A 21,650-nucleotide genomic window follows, 5' to 3' on the forward strand; every position below is an offset into this window, starting at 1 on the left:
ATGCAGTCAGAGAGCATTTTACATTTCTGAACAGATAGTTATCTTATGAAACCATGCAGATGGCGGCAGCGAACGACTCTGGTCGACGATCGCCTGTATATATTCAATCTCCGAGCTGTCTCCAGTAAGAAGCATTAAAGTGAGGCGAGTCGAGGTATGACTCACATGCTTCCGCAGGATTTCAGCAAGATCCTATAGAACTGTGCAGCCTCTGAACCCGGCTTTAAGCGTCCACCCAGCTCAAGTGTCCTTAAGCAAAACATCAAATCCCCTCCACGACAAATCAGGGTGATTATAATGGACTAAATGAGCTTGTTGACAGGTCAGCATGGCAGTGCTTTACCATGTGTTTACCTGCTGTTTTTAAAGGTGACAAGGTCAAATATCTCCATCTACTGACTGTCTCATTTTTATATTAATGACAGTGGCATTGGAGGATATATTGAACGAAGCCTACGAAGACACCGAATGTGACGAGTAGAAGAATCTGCCATCGCCGTGATACCGAGTGGTAACCCACCGTGAAGACACCCATTGGTTTGTGAACTGCTCTCATGGAAGCCAGGAGTTTCGCATTTTGGCCAGGGCCATATTGTTAGTTTTTATAAATCAGAAGCAACCATATTTGGAGAAGCGAGGCGTGGATGGTAAAAGCTTTCAATCATACAATATCCACGCCCCAATGCATATGGTGGTTCGCCGTCTGTTTTACTCTAAAGGGGAGCACGGCTTAAAAAATGGACAACTGTTTACCAAGTGGAGCCACAGTTTCAAATGCCTGAATTTTCTTCAGCACTGAAAGTTCAAATGGTTTGTTCACCCCTGAAAAATCTGATCAGAGCAGACTATAAACCTCACATACAAACAGATTTTCATATTTGACATGAAATGTTATGGAGTAGTTTTAAATAAATGTTTATGGTAGTGGTTGAGGAATGAGAACTCTCAAGTGATAAATGACTTTGTCATTCTGTTGTTGCCATGTTCCCCGCAGGTGACAACATAAAAGCAGAGCGTCAGAGTTAATTTCTGAACCAACTTGAAATAACGCGTTCCGACTCAAAGTCCACACATCTGAGCAAACTCCCTCCACTGAAGCAGACTGACTGGGAGACGCGGCTGAAATTAAAAAGCCGGTAAGTGGACGTTGTGTTGACTCTTGTACTGTTTCTTTTCAAACCAGAAAAGCATCTTCACAGTTGAGTGTGGACTGGACCATAACAACACCCAAGGTGGGTTTATCGTCGCAAATATACTGTATCTCTTTGCTTTATTGCATTTTTCAACCCCCCCCCCCCCTTTTTCGTTAAATTGTAGTGGAGATTTGCAGTTTCTAGAGATTCCATTTAGATCAACTGTATTATTGGAACGTCACTATAAAATGATACCTCGTATACACTTGCTGTGATGGTGCTGAAGCCATGACTTTGTCGTGTCATTTCAAAGTGACGTTACAGAGTGTCAGTGAGTGGCAGAAATCATCTGTGCAACGTCTTTCTTTCACTATTTAGTCCAGATATAAGCGGTCTTCTCGGACATTGAAGTGATGACAGTGGATATGCTGACATGCCCACATTCAAAGCTCAAGAGGAGCAACAACGAGGCTGGTTCTAGAGCTTCAGGCGCCACCACACCATACCGAAATATTCTACTCAATAAACAGGAGCTGCGGCCATAATTGTTCTCATGAAAAGTACTAAGCGTAAAAAAAAAACTTCACTTCACAACTAAAATGATGCACTTTAGATAACAGTGACCCACTTTAAACAATATTTGAATGTTTTGTGAGCATGAACGTGACAGATGAGACCAGCGGGATGGATATGACGACGGAGGACAGAAGCAACGACTCACAAAACTAAAGTGGTGTTGCTTTGGTTCGGGGCGATCTTTGATGGACTGATGGAGACTGGGACTTCACGGGAAAATAATCGTCCTTTTATACATACTAGTGAGGGAAGATATGGAAACACGGATGGGATGAGAGGGACAGGATCTTATTGTCTTTTGAATTTACACACACACACACACACACACACACACACACACACACACACACACACACACACACACACACACACACACACACACACACACACACACACACACACACACACACACACACACACACACACACACACACACACACACACACACCACAAATTTACTTTTATTCTGCCTAAATTACAAACATGCTTTTGTCTCAGTGTATGGAGGAACACGTGAGCATCAAAACAGCAGTATATTTTGTTTTCTTGTGTTTTATAATCTAAGAATGTTATCTCTTTTTTTTTTATTCATTCATTTTGCTGTCACAGTCAGTCACAGAGATCTATAGCTGGCTCATTAACCAGGTACACCTCCTGACAACTGGACACCATTTATGGAAGCATAGCATAAAAGGTGCTGTGGAAAGCATAGCAGTATGAATGTCGGGGGTGGGGGGGCACCACCTACTGATCTCTGGTTATGTGTATGTAGGTACAGCAATGATAAGAACATCGAATATAAATGAGAATGTTCTTATTAAGATTATTTTATATATATATATATATATATATATATATATATATATCACCAATTATTGAACAATGTAGAATACTAACAACAGATCTTAATGCATTCAGGATGCAGAATCAGATTCGGGATGGATTTCTTTTTACATAGTGATGTATTCTGTTCAAATTCAGAACATCAGTAAACTTTGTTTTATTTTCTAAATTAAGTGAAAATCATTTTGAAATCCAATTGAATGTGATTAAATCTGGAATAAAATGTTTATATTTTTATTTAAAGAAAAATAGTTAGATTTTCTGTTATTGTTTCTTGTGTTTCATTTAATTTTCAAAACAGGATATTATTGGTTCAGCAACACTTATAGATAAGTTAGATAAATAAATAGATAGATAAATAGATAGATAGATTCATTACAAAATAGATATGAATTCTTTTTGATGCTTCGTTGCAGCAGCAAACTGGTTTTGCAGACTGGACCCACAAGATTTAAATGCTAACAGTATTAAAAATTGAAAACAATAAAACAATTTCTCTTACTACAAGCATTATCTACAGTGTTGTCTCTTAAGACAGGATGGCTTGTTCTTTTCTGCCCCCCCCCCCCCCCCCACACACACACACACAAATACACTAACACAAACACAGACCGTCTTATAAACACAGTTCAGTCCCCAACTCCCCCACGCCAACCCTGCACTCCCTCCCAACTCTTCCCTCTGTCCCACTACCACTCTCCCTGACCTCCCACAAACCTTTGTAAGCCTGACACACTCTTCTGTCAGCTTCATGACGAATATTATGGTCGTCTCTAAATGGGAGGTTGGGGGGGAGGGAGTTTAGGATAGCGCCCCCTGCAGCCTTTGAGGGGTTCAGCGCTGACACTTGCAGAATAGAGAAAAGGAGTGGAACCCTAAAACGTCTACTCACAAGACCCCCCACCCCATCCCTTGAATAAAAGGTTAATTTCCCTCTGAACAGTGGCCCCTCCCACACAAATGCCCACACCTCCGGTGGGATTCTATGATAAAATAAACGGCCCACACCGTTCACTACACACTCAGCAGCGAAGAAAGACCTGCTACCTTGAAAAGATGTGGACATAAAGGTCACATTGAAAGGACAAGGTCCAAATATGATATCTGATATAGAACTTGAGCTGCCTTTTCACTAGTTAGTGGAAAACAACCATTACCATTAGTTATCATCTCGCATATATATTTAATCTAAAAGGCACAATATTAGGAGGTCAGTCTGCTCAAACTAACAGTCATTATTAAATACATCGCTGCTGCTGTTACACACCGCAGATATTTAAAAAAATTTCTGAGTAAATCAGTACGTTTGTGTCGACTCAAACATCATGCAGTCTTGTATGGCAACAACAGTTGAGCAGATGTTTGACATAAATATTTAAAGAATAATTTTGCAGACATAAATTTGCTCTTGTTAGCGGTGTACATGAACGGACTTTTTTTTTTTAATTAGGCTTCCAAAATTTGTTTTTCCAAAATATTAATCCTCCCACTAACAGCATTCATTGTTCAACTGGAACACTTGACATTAACAAAAACTGAAGACTCCCAGTTGTGTTACGTCACGGCGAGCTGGGCACCGAGGAGACCCACAACAACACAGAGTGAGGGAGAAAAGAAAACAGCAGCCTGTGCAGTTGTTCCTGCCTCAGTCAGAGCTTCGCCATTTTACCCTCACGGGCTGACGTGCTGTGACTCCTCTTTGCGTTGAGGCACCACGTGTTGTGGAGCCACTGAGGGCCTTGGCTCGCCTATGTTGGCCCCCCCAGTCACACAAATCACCTTTATCATTATGGCTCCTCAAGGTTATCACCCAGGAGGTCTGGGACACTGTGCACAACACACAGCACCATCAGAATAATTTACTGACCCGCCGAGAGATTAGAAGAAATGACTGCCTGCTGCCATATTGGTACCCTAAGCATGACGAGTGACCCGTTTCTGCTGTTTGACGATAACCGTGAGATCCCGCCTCCCTCCCTAACCTCAGTCAGCTATACAGGCTACTGGCATTTTTTTTTTTTTTTTGCACCACGGTCACGGTGGAACATTGCTGGCTCAGAGCAAGCCGCCAAAATCAGCTCACATTCAAAAAAGATTGGCCCACATACACACGGAATGCTGTGAATGCTGACACACAAATAATTCAAAATAAAAAAAATAATTTGTAGCAAACAATGAACTGAAATCTACATTCACCTCAAATGGAATACACACATATGCACACATGGGGCCAAAACTGCAGAACATGGAGGGGCTGTGCTCACACAGCTCAACCTCGTATCTGTGCCAAAGGTTACCGGCATGAAAAGATGGTCTCTACGCAAATTCTAACAAACCAAGCAGGTCAAGTCTGCCTCCTGAAAAAACGGAGCAGCTGATCTACAATGAACCTCAGTTTATTGTAGAAGTCTACAAGCCTCAGCTGTAATATGGCCATAAGTGTCAGGATGTTTTATTGGTCACATATTTACACCACAGCTGCTTCAAAATAGGTCAAAGCAACAAAATTAAATATTACAATACTTTTTCTGTAAAAATTCCAAATGCACGTGTTTTGGTTTTTTTTTAGGAGAAATACATGTTTGCATGTATGCATGAATTCAACATTATGACACAATTAACCCTCCATTAAAAAAAAAAAGAATCAGCTGATCCTGGACAGTTAGGGCTGGAAATAGAGCCACATACAATGTATCATCTAACTGGATTTCAACGTGAATCCGCCTACATGACGACTACAGCATCGATTTTTCAAAAAATGATTGACGACCAAAGATTGGCGTTATCAAAACACGTCCACGGGACACGTTAGGGGTGTGCGCTTTGAACGCCGGCAGGCCACGTAGGGGCTGTGCCAAACTCGGACCTCGCCCTCCAAAAGGAGGAAAGTTACAGTGAACCAGCCCCACAAATACGCCAAACGTGAATTTCACTGTGCAATTTTTCTTTCGATCCTGTAAAAAAAAAAAAAAGCGTTGCACGTCAGGCTCGGCCATGGGTGGCCGTGGTACGAGGCCACTGCCCACTGGCAATATGAAATGATATTATACTGTATGGCTTCGAACGAGCCCCACTCAGCCAAAAGCAGCATTTTCACATGAGGGGATAAAAACTACGACACACACACACACACACAGAGAGAGAGAGAGAGAGAGAGCGAGAGAGAGAGAGAGATAGAGAGAGAGAGAGACACACACACACACACACAACACGCCGGGCTGCTAGCTAACACTGTCACAGTTCCGTTTCACAGCAATGGCCGACAAAGTTGAGGCTCCACACAGTCGAGCCCCGAAGCAGCGGCCGGACTCAGCCCCCAGCCCCCAGTGGGGCCACGTTCTCCCGCGTGACACTTATTTGCAAATAACCGTTATGATACTCCATAGGAAGCAAAAAAAGAAAGGAGAAGAAGAAATAAAAAGCCCCTGGGCCAGGTGACGCAACACATGAGAGGGGGTTCAGAGGGAAGGGGGGGGGGGGGGGGGGGGGGGGGTGTTCAGGTACCTTTGCTTCTTGGGGACGGAGTGCTCCACCTCGATGCGTTTCCCACAAACCTCCACTTTACCTGGAAGGAGGGGGGGGGAGAAAAGAGACGGGTTCAGAAGCAGCTGGGGGCTTGTTGACTACATGCTAACGGTTAAAGCTGGTGCACGAGTGTGTGGCGGTGGTGGTGGTGGGGGGTTGCTGTGTGTGTAAGCTAAAGTGGAGGACCCCCCATCATAAACAACTTATTAAAGCACAAAACAAATAAATATGGTAAAGCAAAAGTGAGGGGTCAAGGTAGGAAAAGGGCCCACGGGCAGTCGAGGAGCAAAGTGAGCTCGGGGCGACATGTGTCACTGTGCGTGTGACCCCGTGTGGGGGCTGCCTCACCCCCAGAGGCCGAGCGGCTCCGACGAGCTTCGAACCGTGGGGAGGTGGCCGCGCGAGTCCGCGGGGGCTCCGGTAGCCCGGGAGAAGGAGGAGGAGGAGAAGAAGAAGAAGGAGGAAGGCGAAGGAGGAAGACGAAGAAGAAGAAGAAGAAGAAGGAGGAAGAGAAGAAGAAGAAGAAGGAGGAGAAGAAGAAGAAGGAGGAAGAGAGGAAGAAGAAGAAGAGAGGAAGAAGAAGAAGAAGAAGAAGAAGAAGGAGAAGAAGAAGAAGAAGAAGGAAGACGAAGAAGAAGGAGGAGAAGAAGAAGGAGGAGGAAGACGAAGAAGAAGAAGAAGAAGGAGAAGAAGAAGAAGGAGGAGGAGAAGAAGAAGAAGAAGGAGAAGAAGAAGAAGAAGGAGAAGAAGAAGAAGAAGGAGGAGGAGAAGACGAAGAAGAAGAAGAATACGCGGGCTGAGTGGCATGGCGACCCTCGTCGCGTTACAGACCCTACGTGGGGCGATAATGAGAAATGAGCCACACGTTGATGAATTAGAAGAAGACAAGGTGGTGTGTGTGTGGGGGGGTGTTTTTGACACGTCGGCTACACGGGGTTCAGATATTTTTTCTATCTTTGTCACAGCGGTGGTGGACTTCCAGGGGGGAGGAGGACCAGAGAGGCTCGATTCTACATCACAGGGGAGCCGAGGCGTGCGAGCCATCCGAATTCCTCTCACGTGCACACTTAGCGGAATGAGTGAGAATAAGAATAAGAATAATAACAGCACGAGCAGTGAGAAAGGGATGAATACTATAAACAATATCCCATTCGTTGCACAGCCACAATGTTAAATAGCGGGCTTAGCACTTCACTGTAGCCTATAGCTTTACGTCCACGCTACTCTCGTCCCTCCCCCTTTACAGAAGTTGAATGGCTCCCCTGGGGGGGGGGGGGGTGTAGCTCTCCACACACCCCGATTCATTAAGATGGCATCGATAAAAGTCATTGTTTTAATTTGTTTGGGGGTTTTTTTTTCCCCTCCACCGACAAGACGTCGGCGGCGAGCGGAACCAGGGCCACGCCGCCGGAGGGTGGGCGTGCAACCGGCTGTGTGCACCGGCGCCCACCGCTCCCCCTGTACAATGAATGGAACCCACGACGGGGAGTGGGAGGTGTCGCCGTCGGCCGCAACTCACCGGAGAACGTCTCGATCGCCTTCATGGCCCACTGGTCGTCCGGACAGTCCACGAACGCGTAGCCCGTCTTCACGAGGAACTGTCCGGAGTAAGGGATCTTGTGCTCGTCGAAGGTTTTCCCCAAATCGTCGGCGGTCACGCTGTCGCCTAAATTCCCAATGTACAGCTTGTGCATGGTGGAAGTCGGTTTTTTGAATTTGCCCAAGTCCCCCCCCAAAAAAAAAAAAAAAAGCGAAAAAGACAAACCCTGGAATTAACTAAATTTGAAAGCAGCAAAAGGGAGAGAGAGAAAAAAAGTTTCTCTCCTGGATTCGCTAATAGCGCAACAAGATAGTGTCACACAGTTAACACAGAGTGGAGATCACGCTGGGAAAAGAAGATCGAATGCAAAAGGAGGCAAATGTGATCTCTCGGCAGCGAAGAAAGCAATAAAAAAAAAAAAGTGTAAAAAAAAAAAAGCCCAGATGGTTAATTCAGCTGTAAATCCAGTCGGATGAGAGTGGAGCAGGAGAAGAAGTGAAATCCCTGGACTTGCAGCAGCCGGCCCCAACAGACGAGTAAAGCAGCAGCCGAGAGCCTCTCTAGCGCACTGTGGAGGAGGTGGGTTGTGCTGGGTGGATATGATGATGGGTCTATGGTGGAGGAGTGGGGGGGGGGCTGTGGCAGGATCGGGAGGAATGATTTCCTCTCTCTCTCTCTCTCTCTCTCTCGTTCGCGACCCGCCTGCTGTCGGTGGTTGTGGTGACCCCGCCCCTCCGCCGACTCCAATTCAATTTTTTGTTTGCAAAGAGGAAACCACGTGGTCTAGTTGGAGTAAGCTAGATAGAGGAGGATGGAGGGGGCTCCCCATCTTATCCGAGGGTATTCGCCATGCGAGCGCGTGTGCAGCCTGCGTGTGCGCACGCGTGGGTAGGCTACACAAATCTGACCAACACCCCCCCCCCCCCCCCCCCCCCCCCCCCCCCTCCTCCCGATTCTGCGCTGTGCCCGCCACACTCCGTACTGTACGCGTGCACGGCACAGTTCTGCCGGGGCTTTTATGCAACATGACGTATAGGCTTCACACACACACATGCGCTCCTGCTCGCGTGGGTGGAGATCAGGCAATGTAAAGAGACAAGATTCCCGCCGCATACCACCTGAGTGTGTACGGGGCCTTGGTGGTGGTCGACGAAACGCTTCACGTTGCAAGGCCCCCCCCCCCGCGACCTTGCACACACACCCCCCTGCTGCCCCCGACCTCTGGGAGACTATGCTCGCCCAAGTGATGAAGAAGTTGACTTGTCAAGATGTTACGTAAATGACCTGTGGTGAACTCTGGTGGATATTTGTAGAATGGCGGAACAAAAGGTCCAGAGCCCCATTTCATGCTCCAGGGGCCGCAGAGGTTGTTGCGGCCGCCTGCAACCTGGAAACCCTCCACCAGCCCGGGGCAGCCTGTAGTCTCCGCCCGAAGCCCCGTTATAAGGCAAAACAATGTCGGATATGGCCGCCACACTGTGGTTGCAGCCCCGGGCGGGGGCGGGGGACTCTGTGGCCCGTGTCTGGTTGTCATACCGTTTTTAAAACGCTTACTAGAAATGCCTGTATGTGAACTGGTTCTTCTGAGGTCACAGCTTCCAACGGGCAACACTCGAGAGTAAAAAGAAAAAACAACAGAAAACTTCAGCACTGTGTTGCGCGTTAGGCTTCCGCCTGCGCCATTGTGCCGTACTTCTCCGTGTGGTGCGCAGAGGAAACGACAGTGGCGCAGTCGCCGGGCTAAAGCACCACACACACACACACACACACACACACACACTGCGCGCTCCTCTGCGTGGAAGAAGACTTCTCAAAATGGAGGCAGAGACTGGCGCACAGGCCTGCACCTCCCCCTCCCCACCCACCCCCGCACACACCGGCTGAGAGTTTGGCTGTGGTTCACACTGGCGCTCTGTGCGCACATCTCCCGCTCTCCTGTTTTGGTAATACATTTCGCAAGTCTGTGATTGAGCTTTAAAAGACTGTTCTCCATGAGAGAGGCCGTTTACACTTTGGAGGCATAGCCTACTGTACGGGCCCGGGGGCGACGTGTGCGCTGGCCTTGTTTAGAAAATGGCTTCTATCCACAAAATGGATCCAAACCCTGTAAGTTGGTGTACAGTAGCCCAACTGTTGCCTCACCACAGTTGACGTGATGTAAGCAAGGGTATTTTAAAAAATGAAAACATGACTGTATTTTCAGAAACTTTCACGAGGAAATCAGCTACTGTGTCCATACCGGGCTTTAGATTAACTTATGTCAACAAAGCTCATGTTTTCTATTGTGCAAAGTGTCCCTTTGTATGTAAGTATGTATGCAAGTTTCTTCATCTTGATTTCAAGCTAAGATTAAATGTATCTGTTTTAGCCCAAACGCAATTGTAATTCTATTTGTCCTGGAACCATCACATGAGTATAATATATTCAAGGGATAGAGAGAAGATTTCACATATATCATTCTTAAATGAATCTACTAATTTTATGCAACATTAAAACATGACCTACTCAAGCTGCTTTATTGGATTAACAGAGGGGCGAGCATGAAGTAGGAGAATCAGAACAGAGCAGGCCTGCCACTGTAATTATGAGGTAAATCACAGCTTCAAAATCATTTAATATTGCATGATAATTCACTGGTTAAGTCATTACGCATACAGTTTTTCATATCTCTGACGCTGCCCCAGATTTAGTTTAGCCCTTTCCAGTCTTTCTACCTGTAAGTTTTTTGCTGTTTTCCCGGGATGTCTTGAAGCCCCCCCCCCCAACACACACCCCTGGTCACAGGGGAGCTGGTAATGTCACAGACGAGGGCTTCCAAGGTGTCAAATAACTGGAGGAAGAGTGACAGTGTGGTAGCAAAGATTTAAAAATTACACCACAATAAAGATGACACCCGTTCACTTCACGTGTTGAATGATTCTAAAGCTAGGCGACATATTCTCATTGTTTTTATATTCCAAGAAAACGACACACGAACAAATGGACATTATCTTCGTTTGTTATACAAATTTCCCTTTTTCATACTAAATGTTTTTACAAAACAAATCAAATCAAACCGATGAGCCTTTCAAGGATTTTTTTTTTAAATTTTCAAGACCGTGCTCTGCACCACTTGTAAAATACCATTGACACTGCCATGCACGTGGACTCTGAAGAAGTTTAAATGTGAGGTCAGAGACTGCTGCTGTCCTTCGACACCAATGAACATAATTCATCAAGGTCTAATGCCAAACCTAGTAAAACCTGTCTGGTGTGTTTTCTCTTTTTTTCAACCTTTCCTATTTGTTTGTTTTGGATGATCCTCCATTTGAATCCAGTAAAAACACGGCATATCAACTGTTTACAGCTTGTCCCTCGCAGCCGTTGTGGTTTTTGTCATAAGAAGCAGCAACTCCAAACTGCAACATGTGCATCAGGCATAGGCCCCCTGACTTGATGGCAAAAATAAATCACAACTAATGTGGAGTTTTGCCCTCTTGGCGTCGTTAACCTGCTGACCGAGGGACTGTTGGAGCTGGTCTTTAGGGTTGCAATCAAAGAATACTGTTAATACGGAATACTGTAATTTCTTAATCTACCAATCATTTGTTCTCTAGACCATTCGAAGCAAGTCCTCATCAGACGATAGACTTGTTGTCCAACTAAGAGTCCATAAGTTATCCAATGAATTAAACAGTATATTTTGCACAATGTTGGCTTGCACGTCATAGTCTTTAATCTTGAAAATCTTCATCTGTAAAATACCTGGTTGGCAAAGGTGAAAAATAAATGTAAAGTAAGTGTAAGAAGTAAATATACCTGTATATCTGTAATTAAGCGCAGTACTTGTAAGTAAATGTAATTGGTTACATTCCGCCACTGCTCATAAAGTCCTCCTCTACACACCTTGGAGGAAAAGTTTTTTTCCTTCTTACTCATGCACTTTAAACACATCGAGGAAACGACAAGCCCTGGTCAACACTCTCCCGTAGTGTGTGTGTGTGTGTGTGTGTGTGTGTTTTAGTGTGTTGGGGGAGGGGTGGATAGGCGGAGGTCAAAGGCTGTGGAGGAGAAACAGGGTCTACTGGGCGGGAATGCAATAGGGGTAATGTTCAGCTTTTCTTCTGCTTTGTCTTCTCTCTCTCTCTCTCTCTCTCTCTTTGTCTGTCTCTCTCCCTCTCTCTCTCGGTGATACTGACCATTTGAAATGTTGAGTGAAAAGGTAACTTTCCATGACATGTTGAAAAAGAAATTCACAGTATCACAATGTGAAGATGTCATTGTGAATTTTAGTAGAGTAAAACTATCAGGATCGAAATATTTATTAATTATCAGCCCCTTTCTGCATGAACTTTACTTAAACTTCTATTTAGGAATGATACAGAATTACATTATTTGTATACGTATAGAGTGCTGGTTAACTTTTGTGTATCCCCCCAGTATGAATTAAGTCTTTTTTTTTTGATCTCTAACTGTCAGAATTATTTTGTATGACTAATCTGAATCTGCAAAGTAAATCCGGTGCAGCACCAACAACTCCTGCAGGTTTTGTCCCTCTACCCTCTGATATGACCTACAGGAGTCTCCCAGCAGTAGAAATGCCACAGGTGGAAATCCCTGTTGAAAAATCGTTACCAAACTTTTATTTGGTGTCACAAAGCTGTGGTTCAAGTTTGGTTTGGGTTCAGCACAAAAACAACTTGGTTAAGTTTAGGGAAAGGACTAACATAAGTACAGAGGACATCCATCTGCTAAATAACAATAATGAACATGTGCAAGGTGGTAGGTTGATCATGGTTAGGGTTAGGGTTATTGTTTTGCATTTTCTCTGCACAGACTTTGTCGCTATGTATCAACATGACCTGACTTCCTCCTACATGGTCCCATCATAATTACTGTGGTCAAAAGAGTACTCTGTCTTTTTGGGACATTTGAAAGATGTATCTTGTCTCAAAAGACTAGTGATGTCCCACGTGGCCTGTGGTGACACTTCCTTAAGAAAAAGGAAATGTGGGTCAACCACAGGACACATAGAGGGGTAGAACTCAAATAAAAGGACCGGAAGTAGGTGTATTACTTCATTATTAACCACCACTGGCTCAGTCTGACTTTATCCGATCATGCAAAATCGACAGTATACCCTCACCAAAATAAGTCATGCTGTCAATTTAAAGGTCACGCATTAGAGGCTACTTTTGAAATGATAATGCAGAAGAGAGATCATGCGCAGGCAATGTGCGTCTCAGTGGAAAGGGCCTTTGAGAAACAGAGGAACTGAAAGTGGGCAGCGAGAGAGAGAGAGAGAGAGAGAGAGAGAGAGAGAGGACACTGACTGCTACTTTGTCATTCAACCAGATGTTAAAGGTGGAGTCACACTCCTGATAGTGGCTATTGGCCAGCCAGAGAAATGGATTTGCTGACCGTCGTTTTCCATCAGGACTGCATCTTCTCGGCATCATGTTGAACGAGCATATTACAATCACACGTTCCTTTGTCACAGTGCTGAGCCCCAAGGGAAATGTAGTGTAAGCTCAGCAGACATTCAAAGCATTCCTGTTATGTGCAGCTTACAAGTGAAAGCTTAGAGCAGTCCAGTCGCCTTTTACTGGGAAAACCCAGCGAAGGGCTTTGTCTGCCTCTAAAGTCGACGGTGAACCCAGTGGTAGTGTTATCATTTACCTTTACATCTACATTACGCCCTTTGAGTGTAAGTCTGGCAATGTTTTATATTTTTGTTATTGTCAACAAGGCCCTCGAAGTCCCGAGTGCATTGTGCCGTAGAGCTCCATCATTGTTCGAGAACTGCTTAAAACTCCATGAGCCACACCGTTGCCCTGGGCGACACATTCCCTCATCACCACCGACACACAGATTTGTAGTGTATTTTTGACACGCAGACCGTCCTGCTGTCCCAAATACTCACTGGAGCATCAAATGTGGATGAATCCGCTGGTGAAATAGTTCCCTCTAATTTGCTCCTGTAAATTACCAAACCTTTTATTTTTTTCTCTTAAATTATAATTGAACTTTGTATTTGAACATGGAGCCATAGACATTGTAGTGAAACCTGTGAGCACAGAGAGACGGACTGACACGTTGTTGATTTTGGTATTTTTATGTTGACGCCAAGAAAATCAGAGTAACGTTCAGCCTTATTCTTTAATTTTAAGATCCCTGATAAGAAAAGTAATAGGTGCAAGGGTCAGAGGTCCCAGCAGCCTGTCTATAGATAGATGATGAATGATTAAGCCAAAAGTGTGAGGTGACTGAAGGGGAAAAGCCAAATTGTTAAAAATAATTTCAAATTTTTCCAAATGAAGACACAACTTAAGAAATTCAAATTGAAACCAGAATCAACTTTCTCTCTCTCTCTCTCTTAAACTAACAATGAAACAGAACTACGAAGAGCCACGACTGTCATCAACAGATTTACTTTTTTTTCGAGGCTCAGAGGGTCCTCACGTCCAAAGAATCCCTCAGTGCTTTAACTACAATCTCATTTGTGATTCTCTTCCTGCGGCATTTCCAGGCACAGTTGTTCCTCCAGGTGACAAAGTCTTGTGTAACGTCGACTGAGAGGAACAGTCCTCATTAGGCGGACCTGTGCTGTGGCGATTAGGCTGCTCAGGCTGAAGGAGTCCCTTAGAGAGAAAGAGAAAGGCCCGCATTCACCAAACAAATGAGATCCGGGCGCCGCAGGTCCATAACTCAACGAGAAAATAGTTTAGCATTGTCGATATAATTTGTTTTGAGGCTCTTGGCTCAGCGAATGGCAAAGATCTGCTTCTCCACTGACAATTTGGATTCATTGTATTTCAGAGAACTGTGTGTGAAGCCGGTATTTAAGATTCATATCTGAATCATGAGTACATAATTAATACATATATAAAACATAATTGAATCATGTCATTCCTTTGATTTAGTGTCATGTGAATCAATCTGATTACAGGCAATGGTTTCCATTACATACACCCAGGCTCAAGACAACAATCAATTATTTCCCCTCCACTTGTTTCTTCTCTGTGCTGAACGCCTGTCACGCTGTGTCCAGTGTTGAGGGAGAGCGACCTGCGTGTCCGTCACACATGGATGTGGAACCCGGTCTGTTGTTCAGCTGTGTTGGCCGCATTCGAATGCTGCTTTTCCCTGCAAGTTCGCTGCAACGAGAACAGGAAGGGGATGCGTGCTGCTGGACTAATGAGATCCACCGTCGGCGTGCAGGGGACAGATTGTTAGTGCCTGTTATGTTATTCCTGTCCGTTTTTACCTCGCCTCCCTATTAACCCCCTCCCGGGCATTCCTCTTTCATGTGACCCCGGGCGCAGACCTACTGTACTTTCCTGCTGCTCTGACCTCTGGCTTCCTCGTCCTTGGCTGCATGTAACGTTTACAGTCTACTTGGCCAGCTGGTCCACCAATAGTCTCGAGAAAGAATATGAGACAATAAAACTGAGTGGGTGTAAGTGTCTGTTGCACGTGTATTGGAAAAACTTCAAAAACTGTAGTGACAGATTTCTTACTTGACGCGGAGACTTGAGCAGGGATCAGTGAAGGCCGCAAGTGTTTTTCATTACACCTGCTAACATCCACAAACACCCAGCTTCTGTAATGCATCACATCCTCTTTACAGAATTTTTTTCTTCACATATGTGTTTCATTGAGGTAGATTTTAAGATACATTTGACCTCATTATTCACAATTTGATACAGTCAATTTTCAAGAATGTGGAACAGAATCCTTGTGTATGTAAGTGCTCAGACATAATGTAGATTTGAACTACTGCAAGTTCACAGACTATTAAATCGACCTTGAGGTGTGAATGTTTTGTCAATTGGTGATTTCTTAAAGAACGAATGAAAATATTCCCTCACGTCTCAGTTGTGTGTTAAAACACACATTCAATGTGGTCGAAAGCTCATACAAATCAGCAAGTAGAATTTGAGTTGGGATTATTATTATTTTCTACGTCAAATCTGAGCAAAGTAACTGGTTTCTGTAACATTGTTACCATAACATTATTACCATCTACACAGAGCAGGGGGGAAATGGGAGCATGAAATATGAAAACTGAAATATAAACATGCTTTACTGAGTTCTCAGCCTCACTACTGTATGACTATATGAACATAATTTAAAAAAAATTAAAACTTAAAAAACCATACTTCCTGCTTTTGTTTGGTATACCCAGTAAGAATTTAGTTGTTTATTAAACCTGAAATTAACTGAAATGGAACAGATTTTAAAAATATTAAAATATGAATTGAGTCCCTTTTTTTATCCTCACCACCTCAAACATTGTTATCATTTTCAAAATATCTAGATAGATTATTCTTAATATTTAAATCAGGTAGAATATAAAGAGTACTGAAACAACAGTACGATTTATAACAATCATTGCTTGGTACAATTCATTAACAGTTGAGATGATTTTTCATTGTAAAGTCTGTCGAAATATAACTGGCAACATGTTAAAAACGAACCGCCAAACTCATTGCCTTGTGTTTAAATTTGATACTTTTCAATAACGAACAGTCCATGAGCAGTATGGAATATCTTTTTTTAATGAATGCCTGTGCATTGACAATGAAGTCGATTCTCAATGATATTAATGTATTACACATACAAATGGTGTCAAAGTGTGAAAATACAAAGGGAAAGTTCAGGGTGAACATACGTGGTCTATAGTTGAGCTTATTGCATCAAGTAGATATTTTGTTTGGTTTTTAAGCTTTTTGTTCCATCAACCCTACAGTGAGGAAACAAACTTTTCATACATCTTAAATTGAAATAAAGAGCAGGAAATAAAAAAATGGCAAACTGACAGCCCTGTGAGTCAGAGCACGCAGCAACATTCACTACATGCTTTTCACTTTGCAAAGATCTCATTCAGACATGTTTTAAGATGCAAAACAGAGATTTAAAATGAGCACAGAGAAATACCTATACATTAAATGATGGTCAAAACATTTCATAAATGTTGTACAATCTGATCATTGGAAAAAAATTAACTTATTAACACACTTGTTTACACGGCGTGTGTGTCTGTTCAGACAAAAAAAAATCGCAATGCTTTACTCATTTTGACCAAGGTTAACTAGTTTAACTTCAATACAAAAATCAATGACCCAAACAGGCAAGGCCCACTTTCTTCCTGAGCTTTCAACTAAATCAGACAAGTCTTCCACCTGATGTGGTTAAAAGCTCCAGAAAAACACACACACACACACACACACACACACACACACAAAATCATATTCATGTTCAGGAAAAGGGAGCTTCTTTTTTTCTAATTTTCATCATCTTAACCGGAGTTAGTCTATTGGAAATTAGGAAAGGAAGGGGGAAATTCTAAACTTATTGAGATAAGTTTTTTCTTCACATGCAGGCCATTTTTTTGGTCACATTCTGTGCCCCTGTATAACTAAGAGCATATACATTTTTGACGGTATCGTTTCAAACCATCAATGTACACTCTAAATCCACTGAGATCCAAAACCCCTCACTACTACAAATGCAGTGTTTGAGGTCTTATTTTCATCACTGTCCTCATAGTGTGATCTTATTACATATGGTTTAAATTCCATAAATATGTTTCCAAAGATAACAAACATGTCTACTTAACTTCAGAGATATTTCCATCTGATGATATAGCGCAAATAAACTATATCTAATTTAATACAACAAAGAAAAGGCCATAACAAAGAAGGGACAGAATGACACTGCAGGATAAAAGTGTTGTTGCTTAATGCAGACGCCGCTTTAGAGAATTCCAGGGTGATTACAGGAAATAACGGAAAGTTTTCAAGTTTTAATGAAGGCCCAGAGTGAAAATTCTTAACTTTTGAACATGGATAACAGTGTGTACCTTGACATGTCACTTCCTGTGCTGACATCACAGAAACAGGATGTGCTCTCTGCAGCAGCCCCACTGTGCATGTAGAGGAGCAGTCATGGGAACTCCCCGGGTCACCAATGTTTTTCATTGGGGAAACTGAAAAGTCAAATGAATTCATGGGTAAAGTGTTTTCCACAATGCAGGACAAAAACAGCAACCAACAATGTTATTTAGTTCAAAACAAGCTAAAACTAATTTCTACATAGAAAAATGGCCTAGTGGGATTACCTATTAATATTAACGATTTGTACATAAATTATAATGATCAAATTGCCTGTTGTTTTCTTTTTGAATGAAAAACACATGGGCTTTGTAAAAGACAAAAACAAGCTTAGGATATGTAAATGGAAGGAATGTCAACATGTCAAAATCACTATTGATTTTTTTATACAAAATTGAACATTTGAATATTTCACCAAGATCAGTAAAAATATATTAAATAATCAAAAGGGATAAATCCGACATTTTAACAATGAACCAATTGTCTCCTGAAGATAGGGAGAAATTAAAATCCATCACTTCCATTTAGCAGTTATAACGTATAAGATTTATTCTATAACATGTGAGACCTGCGCGATAAATAATGTCTTTTTATTTCTGTTTGAGATTCAGCTCATATGTTCGTTACCCCGTTTTAAAATTAGTTCATGTACCGAGGATCTTAATACTTCATGCAGCCTACAGCCCTAACAAAAATGGAAAATTAAATTTAAAAAAAAGGAAACTGTACGTGTTTCCAACGGCCGTGTACGATTGGATGAACGAATTAAAAAAAAAAACCCAACATCATTACATCAATTGAGGAAGTTTAACCGTTTGTGAATCGGACTCACCGACCACGAGCTCCGTGTAGGCGGCGTGGAGCGGACCCGCGGAGGACTGCTGCGGCGGGGACACGGCTCACAAAATGGAGAGCGGGGCGGGGCGGGGCGGGGCGGGCGGAGGAACACGAGCGCACCCCGCGGTGACAGGAAACACGCAAATGTGGACAATGGCCCTTTATGGGCTGCTTGAGTTTGAGGAAAAATGAGCCCGAAAACCAAACAGAACGAGAACAATGACATAAACAAGTTGTATCTTTTCTCCTTCTGCAATTCTCTGGGAGGAGTTTAAAACCTGATTCAGCAGCCAAATAATAAAAATGGAAAGAGGAAAATGGGGAGGAACAACGAAACACTGGTATTTAAACAGCTACAATGCACGAGAGTCAACCCACCTCCTATTTTGCCATAACTAACAAATGAATTGCATATGTTAAATATTTTTCCCTCAGTGTCACAAGCCCCAAAACCCAATTGTTACGTTTCTTTCGACCGTGTCTACATCGGTGAGTGTGTTTACTGTGGCTCAGCAGCCTGCATCCCATCGAACAGTCGGCGCTCCCTCTTTCCCTCCAGTCTGCGCCACTACCGCCACCAAGCGGCCGACACGGAGCACTGCACTCGGGCCTGCGTTGGGCCTGCGCTACGGGAGGGAATGCGGGGCCTTGCGCCTGGGCGGAGAAATATAATTAGTCTGTCGCAACAAATACAGATAGGCTTGTACGTACAAGTCTCGACAGAAATAATTATATTTTTCTATATGATATAGTTACAACATTTTTTTATTTTTTTTTGCTTTGGAAGAGAATATCTCGAGAAACAAGCTATTACATTTTTTTAAATGACGATCATCGGCTTCCATTCATCTCGTTATTAATATGTTTTATACATTAATGAAACAAAAATAAAAATGGGTTGAGGCAACTTAAATAGTCACCAAACTATCGAACTCGTCCTCTCTGTTGGCAACTTAAATGCGTTCTTGTTTTGACGAACATGACATTTCCGGGTGACGTATGTACAGTGGCACAGCTGTAACTGATGAACCTCCTCAGTTGTTGATAATGAGCCGTCAGACGTGTGTGTGTGTGTGTGTGTGTGTGTGCGTGCGACTGTGTGTGTCTCTGCTCTGACACCAGGGACGGTTCCACCGGGGCCCTCCGACGCCCCAAAACGCGAGCCCCATCGAAAAGCCAAACGATTTTTCTGCATGAGCCGCCGTCGGAAGTGATCGAACGCTGCGACCAGCCGCGAGTGGATATTAATTCGCGGTGATCCGCGCCGGCGTGTCGTGCGCCGGAAGTCTTCGCCGGCTGTAATCGGCGCCGATAGAAGTGCGCGAGTCCACTCATCCCCGGCTTTGACAAACCGACTCAGAAAGCGCGTTCACGCCACATGCACACCGGTCTGATGAAATGTAGCCTGTTATTAAATAAGAGGAGGACACCTGTTAACTTCATGGTGACTCAGAATACGAAACCATTTGCCATTTTATATTGTTTATAATAATAACGATGACAATAATATTAATAACTAATATTGAGAATAAGAAATCCCTTTAAACCGCCACGTGTCTTTAAGATTTTGTGCCTACACTCTGTTTTAACAGAGAGCTTTATAATTCTTCCGTTCAGCTTTACTCTGAAAACTTTATATTATTTGTATTTATTATTATGAGAACTACTTTATGTCATCACTTCCTAGCATCTTATAGACTGAATATTGATGAGTGTGGAGCATTCCTCCTTCAGACTGCTTTTAACATCATCGTCATCATCATCTTCTTCATCTTCATCATCATAAGGCCAGAGACCCACAAACTAACACAATTGTATCTTTATTTGATTTTTAAAAAGGAAAAAAAAGGGAAAAGTAAACCTCTTAACTTAGGAACTTGTAAGTTCAAGGGGGGGAAACGATTTGCACACTACATATTGTCACAGGCCCCTCTTACAAGACACAAACATGAGATTTCTTTGATAGTTGATACTGTATTTTACTATACTTTTGTAAAAATCTAAATTGGCTATTACGTTTTCTATTCTTATGTTCCCCCACCACTAACTGAAACATCGTAACGTGCAGGACAAATGTCAGACACATTGTGCTTTAGCCTGTGGAGCCACAGTTCTTCACAGTTGACCATCACAGGGCTTTATCTCCCAGTTATCTCCCAGTTATCTCCCAGTTATCTCCCAGTTATCTCCCAGTTATCTCCCAGCTGTAGAGGTGGATGAATGCGACCTTAATTCACCTAAGGAGTTGCTGGATGAATAAGAGGACAGAAAATATCAAACATATTTCTGTGATACAGAAAAAAATGATTTTGTATTTTCTTAATTGTTCGGTTTCATTGTGAAATGCTGGGACGTCTTCTGGCATATAATAAATATTTCAATTGATAAGAATAACTGTTCACAACTCCTTCAGAGTGTCATCACTTCACATAAGGTTGAGAAACATAATGCCAAATGTTTTGGTTCCTCTGTGACGTTTGAGCTTCACTGTACAGGATGAAGTCACATTCTTCTGCCAGAGAAAGCATTTCTCTGCGCACAACTCAAATCTAAACTTCCACACTGGGGGGCACCATCAGGATCTCATTACATCAGTGGTTTGGTGCCGGTCATGGTCCAGTTTGTCACTCACACATTGTGTGATGTGAAAACTTGAAACAACTGACTTTTCAGTTTACTGGCACTCTTGAAATGAACAACATTTATATATTGATAGATTATGGATTATTTGCGGCAGAGTTCTTTATTTTCTCTTTAATCATGTCTGAGTGGGACTGAGTGGGACACATATACTGTATGAAAAGTCAACTCTTACCTATACTCACCTGGGGAAGATGAAGTTCCGTGTCCATTTTGATCGCACTGTGCAGGAATTTGCAAATAATTATTACCCTGCAACTGCAAAGGATTCCCTTAAGTGAGCCTCCTGGTGATTACCTGTATTTTCATAGGTCAAGTGTTTTGTGTGGTTGTTTTGAAAGGTGCTGGGGACACTTTTCTTTCAGATAAACTATTTTAATTACATGTTGCTAGCTACACATTTTAAAAGAAAAAGTGCAGTAGAGTAACAGGCTAGCCTCATCTACGGCAACCCAAACTGCACTGTGTCCAAGCAGAAAAGGGGAGGTGGAGAAACTTCGTTAGCTGCTCCAAGTCACTCTAAGACGCCGTGATCTTGATATGTTCGCAAACCTTGGGCCATTACAGCTTGGTAGCTGTGTGTCATGAATGGAAAACATGAACAAGAAAACACTGTCAAAAACTTGTTAAAGTTTCTGATCAGCGCAGGCATGTTTTTGGGTCATTTGAGAATCAGTAGGC

At 43.1% G+C, this 21,650-nt stretch overlaps 1 protein-coding gene across 2 annotated transcripts in view; it reads right to left on the reverse strand.

The window, feature by feature from the left end:
• Positions 1–8,285, reverse strand: part of igf2bp1 (insulin-like growth factor 2 mRNA binding protein 1) — a 52,569-nt gene extending 44,284 nt beyond the window's left edge. The window contains exons 1-2 of one of the 2 annotated variants that reach the window (XM_035616181.2): positions 7,597–8,285; positions 6,057–6,117 (exon numbers count right to left, since the gene is read on the reverse strand). In XM_035616181.2, coding sequence (XP_035472074.1) covers positions 6,057–6,117; positions 7,597–7,771 — 236 coding nt within the window. In that variant the 5' untranslated portion in view covers positions 7,772–8,285. The remainder of the gene's footprint in view (positions 1–6,056; positions 6,118–7,596) is intronic. The other variant, XM_035616180.2, reaches the window with a different exon arrangement.
• Positions 8,286–21,650: the final 13,365 nt, after the last annotated feature.

This window comes from Scophthalmus maximus, chromosome 17 (assembly GCF_022379125.1).
Source record: "Scophthalmus maximus strain ysfricsl-2021 chromosome 17, ASM2237912v1, whole genome shotgun sequence".
NCBI lineage: Eukaryota > Metazoa > Chordata > Actinopteri > Pleuronectiformes > Scophthalmidae > Scophthalmus > Scophthalmus maximus.